This window comes from Quercus suber, unplaced genomic scaffold, assembly GCF_002906115.3.
Source record: "Quercus suber isolate HL8 unplaced genomic scaffold, Cork oak 2.0 scaffold_287, whole genome shotgun sequence".
NCBI lineage: Eukaryota > Viridiplantae > Streptophyta > Magnoliopsida > Fagales > Fagaceae > Quercus > Quercus suber.
Genome location: NW_027069743.1, coordinates 315403 through 326531, shown reverse-complemented (window position 1 = coordinate 326531; position 11129 = coordinate 315403). Strand labels below are relative to the sequence as shown.

Below are 11129 nucleotides of genomic sequence, written 5' to 3'. Positions count from 1 at the left end.
TTTATTTATTTTAAAAAAGTCTAATGGGAAGGAAGAAAAACGAGGACGGTAGCGTACTTGTGTTATGTGGATGAAATCGATGACGTTATCCTCTCCCATTTCCCAAACAAAACAAAAGCCATTGATTTCAAGTTTCAAGTTTCAAGTTTCAAGCTTCAACAACAGGAACAGCCTCTCTTCTCTTAACGGTCACTCACTCCAACCAAACCCAAAATGCCAACGTCACTCTCTCTCTCACTCTTCCTTTGTCATCACCACACCCCATCTCTCCTTCATAACCCTCTCACTCACTACAACAACTTTCCCAGTACAAGTACTCTCTCTCTCTCTCTCACACTATATATATTGTGGGTTTTGTTTTGTCAAGAATGATAAGCTAAACCAGTTTTGAGCTTTCCTCAGGGACAGGTAAGAGGAGACCCTCTAACTCTAACAGAAGAAATCCAAATGGGTTGCCATTTCTCTGCTCATTCTCTTCCTCCAAGTCCAATGATACTGCAGAACCAGCCAACGATGGAAGAAGGGCATTGCTTGCTTCTCTCCTCACAACTGGTTAGTCCATGTGTATCATTTCTATATAAATTTCGTAAAAGAGTCCCCTTTACTTTGTATTTTTGTAATTTGATCATTTGGGTCTTTAAAGTTATGTTTTTTTTTTTTTTTTTTTTTTTTTTTTTTTTTTTTTTTTCTTTTTGGGGCTAGTGCTGACAAATTATTATGCCTGATTAAAAAAATTTGGTTCAACACCATTATCTATGATGTTTTTCTATTTTTCCTTTTGAACAATATGTCTTGAGACGCAACTTTAATGGTAGTCAATAAAGTGGCGTTAGTAGTGGCTAATTAATAAGAATATGTCAAACGAAGCAGTTGTGAAAATGTTAGAGAAAAATATTATGTCTTTAGCATTACTGTTTGATTAACATTTATTATGACTCAGCTGCTGGCGTTTGTGCCTGTGATGTGGCTGAGGCTGTAAGCACAAGTAGAAGAGCTGTAAGTTTTTATTTTTGGTTCAGATAATTGCATAAGTTATTTTTGAGGTTATTTTTTTTGCTAATAGATTAAATAAGGGGAAAAAGAGTCTTTATAGTTGTAAAATCATGTAGCTCTTTTTGTTTGCTGCAGCTAAGAGGAGCAAAAGTACCTGAAAGTGAATTTACAACCCTCCCCAATGGTCTGAAGTTAGTAATTCAGTCATTGCTTATTTATAATTTTCTTGTTTATATTATTTTGCTTTCTTGTTTTCCTATGCTTTAAATCTACTATAATTTCCTTAGATATGATGCCTTGAACTCTAGTAAGTTACTTGTAACTGCATTTTCATTTGATAACATGTTACATTAGATGGTTGTACCCAAAAAGGAATTTTCTATCTAACTAATTTATTTAAAAAAATTTCTTCTATGATTAGTTTCTACTTTCCAGCATGAGATTGTGTCAGAATTTTTCCTATACTTTGTCTCTTAATATATGGAATAGAACAGTTTAAGTTGTAGCTTCATAACCCCTAAGTTGAAAGTATTGTTTAGTTGGTTAATTTCATTCATAGAAGTCGCATTTCAGTTCTCACATGCAAATTTATGCTGAAATTCTTATGTATATATCCTTCAGGTATTATGATTTGAAGGTCGGGGGTGGAGCGAAGGCTGTAAAGGGATCCCGGGTTGCAGTATGGTTGTAACCTGCTTAAATTTCAATATTGAACTTTTATGGGTTACACTGCTTCCTAGATTATACCAATGCCTACCCATATCATATGCAGAAAATGACTAATTAGTGTTTAATGTATGAAAACTATACCTGTTAAATCTGATAATTACTTCATTGATAGCTCATAGAATCTATCTCAATTATATTATTCGATGCCTGTCAATGCCTGAGTTCAATACTGACTTCTAAACTATAAGAACCTACTTTCTAGATTTGTGAGAAATGTTAATATTATGAGTGATTAATATGTGAAAAATAGAAATCTTGTAATTGCTGTATAATTTGTATTTATGCACCATATTAATGTAGAAAATTTGTAATGTCAATATTTTTAATATTTTGACCATGTTTGCCTTTTCTGCCAGGTTACTAATGGATATGTTGTATCATGCTTATGCAAGGGAATTCTAACCTTAAATTCTGATAACTTTAATTCTTTGATAGGTTTAATTGAAGAAATAGATAGAAAGTAAAGGAAATTTGTAACTTTGGTTTCCATATGATTGTTTATGTTCTAAAGGGAAAATAATTTTAAATTCTTTTTGTTTTTTTTTTTTTTGGGGGCAATTTCAAGAGGTTCAAAAGCCATCTATCTGGATTAGATGGGCTAATTTCATCACTTTTGGTTGTGAAGCTGTTGAAGTAAAATTACCTAATGAAAGCTATAGCAAACTATCTATGGATTCTAGGTATTGGATAGGTTCATTGCTCTGACCTAGAATATGATTAATCCAGCATGGGATACATGAGCTCCTAGTAAATTACCAAATAGATTGGTAAGTCAGGCATTCCTGCACATCAAGTGAAACCACAGATGCATATCTTTTTGAATGGTTGAATATTTAGATTGCACTGATATGATGTGGAATTAGTGTATATTGTATAACAATGAACCTTCTCTAGTTTCACAATTGCATGCATACGTAGTCAACACTATAATCTTGCATATTATCTGGTAACTAATAACATTCAAATATTATAAATTTGCTTATGTATTGTAGGTTCACTACGTTGCTAAATGGAAGGGTGTCACTTTTATGACTAGTAGACAAGGACTTGGTGTTGGAGGAGGAACGGTAAGATAGGAATGATACATTTTTCACAATATACTATGTATTCCAATAATAATAGCTATTCCTCAAGTATCAAGCCTTCTGCACTACATATAATTAGGCCATGGGAGAGACGCTCCATATCAGCTTCCTTTAGATTTGAACACTGTGGAAACTGTGAATGACATGTAAACTGATAAGGATAATAAGTGAAGAAACAATTACATCTAACTAGACTGCAATGTATTGATGCAATCTAAAGAGTCGCCCATTGCACTAGTAAATATCTCCCGTGCCTGCTCTATGGAGCAGGCCTCTATGGAGCTGGCACAGTAGATACCTCCTCTCCCATTGGACATGTTAAACATCTATTATAAAACCAGCACCCTATTTTGTTGAGCTTGTATAGAGTGGAAACTTTTTGAGAGTTTTTTAAAGACCAGAAAGTACACCTTCAATCTCTGTTATATGCATTCATACAACTCTAGTACTTCAGGTGAATTGCTAATGTTGGGAAATTTGGACCCCTGTTGTTACTTATCATTTGAATTAACCAAGTTATTCAATTATGCCAATTTTCAATTCAGAAAAAATCAATGTAAGCAAGTAATGCAAATTAGAAAATGTATCACCAATCGCACAAAGTCACCCACAAGGAAATGGCCATATGGTGACAAAGTGAAAAACCCAAGGAAAATATCCAAGGGAAAAACCACTACGGGGGAATTTTTTTTCAATAAAGCAAATCCACTATAGCAAGAGAAATTTGACAATCATAAGAAAACCTTTTCCTAGACTCTATTGACCTGTAGGCAACTTACAGGAAAACCTTTCACTACTCATGAACATCTTAACTCTTCAACTACACATATTGCTTCCACCGATGATGCACATGCGACCACAACCAGAACCTCAAATGGACAAGATCCTCTTGGAGATTTGTACTCCCCAATAGCACTAGGATGAAAGCTTTGTGGTTTCAATAGATGTCCAACACTCATTTTGGTGATCTTGGTGTATGGAACAATAAACCTTTCAAGGATATTCAATGAGAGCGGCAGGAAGACTCTAGGAATATTCAGATCTATTTTTTCTTGACTTTGTGGCATTCTTACTCTTCTCTTAATTAGGATTACAAAACCATGTTTATACATGTATAGGGTTTGGGTTTAATTGGCTACAAAATGCCTAGGTCAGTGGCTTTTGCAAAACTCGCTCAACCGAGGTGTGTGGCGAGGGACAAGTGACCTCTCAGTTTGAATCTCACTCGACCTAGATGACTGGTGAGGGACTAGTGAACCTCTCTATTGTACTCTCACTCAACCCAGATGAATTAGCAATTGTCTGGCGAGTGGTAGGCAAGCCTTTGAACTTCTTCTTTCAGCCCTTTAACCTTGATTACTCAATTGCTTACAACTCAAATGAAATTAATACATGGAAATCAATGTGGTTACAATTTAAACTTTTACACGGAATTAGCCAACACTAAAATGACCATAAAAACTAATAAACTTGAATTTTCCCATTGCTTGGGGCTGACCACCGTTCATCAGCCAATTCTCTATTCAATCTTTTTCCAAACAAATGAGTGAAAATTTATTTCACCTTTCATATAAATTTTTATGATGGTTTATGTCTCCTAACCTTTGTTTGCAAACTAGGCCACATGCACCAAGCAATCATATGACTACACTAAACCAGGGGTTGATATTTAACATGTTAGTTTATGAACTGTACAATTTGTAGCGTGGAGTCCTTTTAATTCTAATCAGTATGTTAAAAATACTATGGAAAAAATTGTCTAGCAACAGAATCTATGCAATCTACACCCAAATGCACTACACTGTCATCATGAAGTGTTTTTATGTCTGTTGTTTCTGTTTGTGTACATGCATCTTGTAATATTAGTACAACTATTCACATCTTACCAAGCATTTCCAATGCAAACTCAATTTTCTAAACTCCCAGGTCTGTACCCTGTTTCAATGCTCTTGTGCATGAAAAACTTTTGCTTCTTGTTTAATATTGATATACTTGAATTGCTGCAGCCATATGGATTTGATGTAGGTGAGTCAGAGAGGGGAAATGTCCTTAAAGGATTGGATCTAGGTGTACAAGGCATGAAGGTTGGAGGCCAGGTGAGACCAGTTTTGGAACAGAAACTTCCTTGTTATATCTTTGAAACTGTTATAGTAGTACCTTGCAATTTCCAAAAATATATAAGTAATTCCTTTCTGGAAGTGTGTCCTTCAAGTGTGTCACTATTGCAAACTGATTGACTACAAAGAGGATATACTTGGTAGTCTTAGGATCATTTTTTCCCTTTTCCTTTTTGATCCCATGTGATTGTATAAATAAGAATTTTATGATTGAGACTTTGAGATCAAAATTCTTAGCAATTGGTGGCATGTACATTTCTTACAAATTTGAAGTTCTTTATGAGAAGGAGAAAGCAGGTGAAGGTTTCATGCTCACATGCCTACATTTTGATCTTTATGAGAAGGGGAAAGGGCATTATTGTAGTTGGTCGCTGTTATAGCCTTTTTCAAGTGTTTGATTATTTAGTTTTATGCAGCGATTACTTATTGTTCCTCCTGAGCTAGCTTATGGAAGCAAAGGAGTCCAGGAAATCCCTCCCAATGCAACAATAGAGGTAACTTGTTTTTATCTCTTCCCAAGGTTTCTTACATGAAGATTAAGAGCAAAGTTAAGTTTTAGCTTGTACTCAAATGGTCCATTGTATTTTGAATATATATGAGATATAGGCATCGTGTTTGATGGGGTCTTCAATTGGCTGTTGTAGCAGTTAGCATATGATTAGCTTTGCCACGGTTAGATCATCAGTCAAGAGATCACATCATTTTTTTTTTCTTTCTCAAAATGAAACAGTAACTTTCTTTATGCCTAAACTCAAAATGTTAGAGTGCAGAGATAAGAGGTATAGTGGCTAAGAATGTCTATATCCATAGGTTATTATTTCTTTATTGCGTCAATTTGTGGAGTTGAAAATCTTCTAATTATTTGTTCCACTTTTAGCTATAATAAACTAAATTCTTTTGAATCTTTTCTGCAATAAATAATAAGATTAGTAGATTACTGTGGTTTAAGAGATGCTATGTGGATTTCTGTGCTTCAAGCATGGCCTTTGATGCTTTTTACTTATGAGCTAACATTTTGGCGAGAAATGACATGTCTGGGCTGCAAAGCTTGACTTCCCATCTTTCATATAAGAACATAATTTCTGATAACACACCATGCCCTGTCAGAATTAATCTAACACCATAGATGTTATTAATCAATTTACTTTTACATTCCTTTCACCTTTCTAATATGGACTCTTCTCTACATGCATCTTTACTGTTTTCTATCTTCATTGGACTGCAGTTGGATGTTGAACTACTGGCCATCAAACAAAGCCCATTTGGGTAAGTATTGGGTTATGAGAACAAAAAATATTGACCTTCAAGTGTCCTATATTCCAATTCCCTGGCGGTTAATTTCTGTTATTAATTTGTTGTGCAGGTCTCCTGTAAAAATTGTTGAAGGTTGATGCTGTCATGATTTGTTCATATGGGATTGAAGGATGAAAACTTGTGGGAGAAAAGGATTTCTTCCTTGTATAGGCCTTTACTGTGAACCACAGACCTTCAGTTTCATTTGTTCCTGGACCAAAAAAAAAAAAAGAAAAAAAAAAAGACTACATAAATTGATAATGTATGTAATTGTTCTTGCAAGTACTGTTTATGACCCTTAATAAATATCCTTCAACTTTTACGTTTTCTCAAAATTTATCTCAAGTTCCCTTGCTTTTCTAAATGTTCTACTTTGAATTTATTTGTAAATCCTAACACGAAATTGTTACCTGGTGGAAGACATGGAAAATAAGGATACCAGAGCGGAGAAAATGGAAAAGAACTCATTTTAATTGTGCTTTCTTATGTTTCCGAACAGATAGATGGTTTGATTTGTTTTTCCATGCAGGACAGTCAACAAATTGGACTTCTTATTTGGTAACATTCTCTTGTTCATTTGTTTTAGTATGAGATTTCTTGGACCGCTTGGTCATTGCATATTATTATGGAAATAGATTATGTCTTTAAAGTTTTCTTGTAGTCTATTGGTATGGCTCCCACTTGTCTCACGACTGATACACGTGATCATTTACTAAAGGGAAGAACACTGAGAAGTAGTAGTGCAGGGGCCACTATGTTGTGGAATTCTTACTTGCAATTCTTTAATCAGCTGTAATTTTCTCAATCCAAATTTTCAATATTTTCATGATTTTTTGCTCAACAACATGAAAAGACAAGGAAAATCTCCCAACTCTTTAACTTGGTATTGAGGCCATTTTTGTTCAAAGCTTTCTCTCAAGTACAGCTAGAAATGCGTCCCTCTGGACACCATGGAAGAGGAATCCACCTCTCCAATAAATGCCAAAAGTTTCATGGTTTTTTTATGTAGATTCTTGTGCCCAATTTATTCCTTTGGTATAGGCCTATAGCCTTATATTTACTCCCTCTTCTTTCCTGCATGTAAGATGATCTTTTCATCTCTTCTTCCCCTCTGCACACGTCAAGCCAAACACAGCACCACACTGCCTTTGTAGCTGTATCTTCTTGCTTCTTTTCCTTTGTCTTCAATGTTCTTAAAAGGCCTGTCCAAATTGTGGCTCCATTGAAGTCCCATATCCTCTAAGCACAAACCCCAACTGCGGTGACCCAGACTACTCTCTTCGTTGTGATCCCCACTCTAACAAAGTTTATTTTGATGCCCTCAGTGGAAGTTCTTGTCTTGCACTCAACATAATGGCTTCATCTCAACGCATGGTGGTGCAACCATCGGCCTGGCTGCCTGATAGATGTGTTACTCAAGACATGCTAGTGAGTGAGGGCCTCTGGTTGATCAATCTCTCCCTTTCAACTCCCCTTCATCCAACACAATCTTCCCCTTAACGGCTTTTAGTCTCTCCTCTCAATTGCATTCCTTCTAGTCTTTGTCACCGTTACTTGAATAGCTCGGGACATGTTGACACAAAGACAACACTTCAATGTGCAAATGATATTGACCCTTGTTGCACCTTTGTTGCTGGTGGTATGCCTTCAGCATACATGATACGGCTTCACAATTTAGGTTGTAGAACCTTCAGAAGCATCATTCATTTGGATCCTGAGAAGCCTGCTGTTCAATGGGAAGAGGGATTGGAAATTCAATGGACTCCACCAGAACCAGTTTGTAAGACTCAACTTGATTTCTCAAGGGCTTCCTAGTGTTTACCTTCTGGTCTAAATGGCTGCCTCCATTGCCTTTGCAACAAGGGATACCACTGGGACCATGGTGTTGGAACGTGCTTGAGGAAGAAGAGAAAAACTAAAGCTAGCCTCAGCTTAAAGGTTTCCATGGGGGTGATCTCCTTTTTCTCTCTAGCAGTAGCAACGACTGCTATTGCAGTAAGAAGATCCTGGAAACTCTCCAACCAGCAGGCAAGGCTGCAAGGGCGGCCAAGGCAAGAGAGGACATGTTGACATCAAGCCAAGGCCGGCTCAAGGTATTGGGAGGCCTAAAGCGATAACTTTAAGTGAGGTCTATTCTTATACTTTGAATATTAATAGAATATTTATTTAACTTTTGGTTTTTTTTTATTCATTTTAAATCTATTTTTTTAGAAAAAAATTACAAATTAAAACGAACCCATCGCATTATTCAATAACTATACAACTAAAATAAACACTATTTATTGAATGAAGTAACCAAATACTAAAAAATTATGATTGAAAATTGTAATAAAGTAATATATTTGATATTTCTAAATAGAATGTATAAATTTATTTACTAGTGTCAGATTAATGAGTTTTTTTAACATTTATGTGTAAGAGATTAAATGATTGACCCATCCAATGAAAATATTTTTCTTTAACTGGTTTTTCTTTGATAAAAAACAACTACTTTTAATTTATTGGTGAATATTTAGGGCTTAATTAATATTTCTATTAGTACAAGAATATCTTTATTAGTAAAAATTTAGGAGCCTTTTTTCATTGGGGGCCTTAAGCGATTGCCTATTTGGCTCACCCATTGAGCCGGCGCTACATCATGCAATGATTGACCAATCCAATGAAAATATTTTTCTTTAACTGGTTTTTCTTTGATAAAAAAAAAAACTACTTTTTATTTATTAGTGAATATTTAGGGTCTAATTAATACTTCTATTGGTACAAGAATATCTCTATTGGTAAAAATTTAGGAGTCTTTTTTCATTGGGGGCCTTAGGCCGAGGCGATTGCCTATTTGGCTCACCCATTAAGCTGGCATTGCGTCAAGCAATGGTGGTAAATCTTCAAGGGGGTTTCACCTAAAAGAGACGAAGAAAGTTACAAATAACTTCTCCAAAGAAAGGGTTTTAGGGAGTGGTGGTTTTGGTGAGGTCTACAAAGGTGAGCTTCAAGATGGGACTACTGTTAAATCAGCTAGAGTGGGAAGCATCAAAGTTCAAAAGCACAGAACAAGTTCTCAATGAAGTTGGTATACTTTCTCAAGTCAATCACAAGAGCCTAGTCAAACTCTTGGGTTGTTGCGTGGAAGGTGAGCAGCCGTTGATGATCTATGAGTACATCTCAAATGGGACCTTCATGCATATATTGGAATCAAATTGGGGCTTGCTTTGGAGAATAGCAAATTAACTTTTGGATTTGGAGAAGGCAATTGCATAAATATGGCTTGAATTGGGAAATTGGGATTGTCTTTAAAAAAGAAAGCATTAGCTTAAAGTTTATAGTTTTCATTTGCGCGTGAATCATGATGGCAATCAATATCAAATTGTATAATTTTTTTTTTAAAATTTTTATTTATTATTATTATTATTTTTTTATGAGAATTGTATAATGTTTGTTGCACCATATTTTCGCCCACAAACTTAAAGTAGAATACTAATTTAGTAATTTATAGAGCTTTCTTTAACAATTCATTTATTGTGGAGTGTATCAATTTTTTTTTTAAAATTTTATTTGCCTTGACTACAAATAATAAAAATGCGTACATATGATTACAAGTATCAAGTACTTTTGGACAGTTTCAACCTATGACGTCTGCTCCGGATAATAACTCTTTATTATCAAACCAAGACACCAATCAGTTTTTGGTGTAGGTAGAAAATGAACCCAATATCTTTTATACAACCATCAGAAATTTTACCAATTAAGCTAACTGAAACCCACAAATATTAAGTATTTTTTATTATACATATGAATATATCAATCGTTAAAAAAAAAAAAAAAAGCTAAAGATCAATAAAGCAATATATGTCTTTATATTTGTTTTTATTGTGAATAGAATTGCATATTTAATAATAGAAACAACCCCCAAAAAATGCATATTCAATGTAAAACAACTTGTATTTAATATATTTATTAAATAACATTAACATAAATTTTATAATGTGAAAAATGCACTTTCCTATTTTTATTTTTATTTTTGGGTAATTCACAATTTAATTTCTATTTTTGAGTAATTCATAATTGCCCCCTTCTGTCTTTGAAATTAAACAATAACCTGCCTGCATTTTTCTTTTATAAATATTCTAATTTTTCATTACCCTCATTTTTCATTTGACTACACTCTTCTCTTTGCTCTTTCCATGCTCTACGTAGCTCTTTACATGCTCTACGCTGCTCTTTCCATTTTCTCTCTCACCCAGGTATTTCAAATCCTTTTTACCTTTTTGAGTATGAAAATTGCTTAAATCCGTAGCGCTTTTTTTTTTTTTTTTTTGGGTATGAAAAGACGCTTTTACAAAAAAGGTTCTGAGAAATTAAGAAATTTGTTTTGAGTGAAACTCAAATTATAAAGTAAAAGTTCAGAGAGTTAAAAATGAAAAGAGACTGGTATATGTGAAGTTCATATTAGGTGAGAAACAAGGAACAAACATGAGTAACTTTAGTTAACAAGCATACAAGTGTCGACATAGCCACATAGTTAAGATTTTATTTTTAGGTGGAGAAAATTTATGATTGAAACATACATGTGAGTAATTTAGATCCATATAAATTTCTTTTTCTTTTTTTTTTTTCTTTTTTTTGGTCTCTATAGCTCTTTGTATCCATGCAAAACTTGCATTCATCAACATAATACATTTTAGAAATTAGAAGTAAATAATGCAAGAATCATAAATGCAAGCGTTTAGCTTTACAGAAAATGTTTTATTCCAGTGTGCCTGCGATCTGTGCGAAGTGCATGTTTGGGTGGTATGTGACACTTGAGTACTTGAATAAGGTTCACATTGCTAACTGCAAGTAAGTTACCGTTACCTTTAAGGATTGAAATTAGGGAACTTGTAAAAACTTAAATAACTAATGACTACTGTTAACTTCA

At 34.3% G+C, this 11129-nt stretch overlaps 1 protein-coding gene and 1 pseudogene across 1 annotated transcript; both read left to right on the top strand.

Moving 5' to 3' along the window:
- The first annotated feature begins 59 nt into the window (after positions 1–59).
- On the top strand, positions 60–6771 carry LOC111991971 (peptidyl-prolyl cis-trans isomerase FKBP16-4, chloroplastic). Its single transcript, XM_024023778.2, has 10 exons — positions 60–313; positions 403–552; positions 941–996; positions 1129–1184; positions 1615–1672; positions 2715–2789; positions 4814–4903; positions 5341–5418; positions 6150–6190; positions 6288–6771. The coding sequence occupies exons 1-10, from the start codon at positions 214–216 to the stop codon at positions 6313–6315; spliced, it is 732 nt and encodes a 243-aa protein (XP_023879546.1). The 5' UTR covers positions 60–213; the 3' UTR covers positions 6316–6771.
- A 396-nt stretch (positions 6772–7167) lies between these two features.
- On the top strand, positions 7168–9468 carry LOC111991974 (wall-associated receptor kinase-like 20; annotated as a pseudogene).
- The last annotated feature ends 1661 nt before the right edge of the window (positions 9469–11129 follow it).

Bases quoted from the DNA above. Each gene is read 5' to 3' on its own strand.
- LOC111991971 (XM_024023778.2), top strand. From the start codon at position 214: ATGCCAACGTCACTCTCTCTCTCACTCTTCCTTTGTCATCACCACACC. The intron at 1,673-2,714 runs GTATGGTTGTAA...TATGTATTGTAG, and splicing joins TAAAGGGATCCCGGGTTGCA to GTTCACTACGTTGCTAAATG. The intron at 6,191-6,287 runs GTAAGTATTGGG...TTTGTTGTGCAG, and splicing joins ATCAAACAAAGCCCATTTGG to GTCTCCTGTAAAAATTGTTG.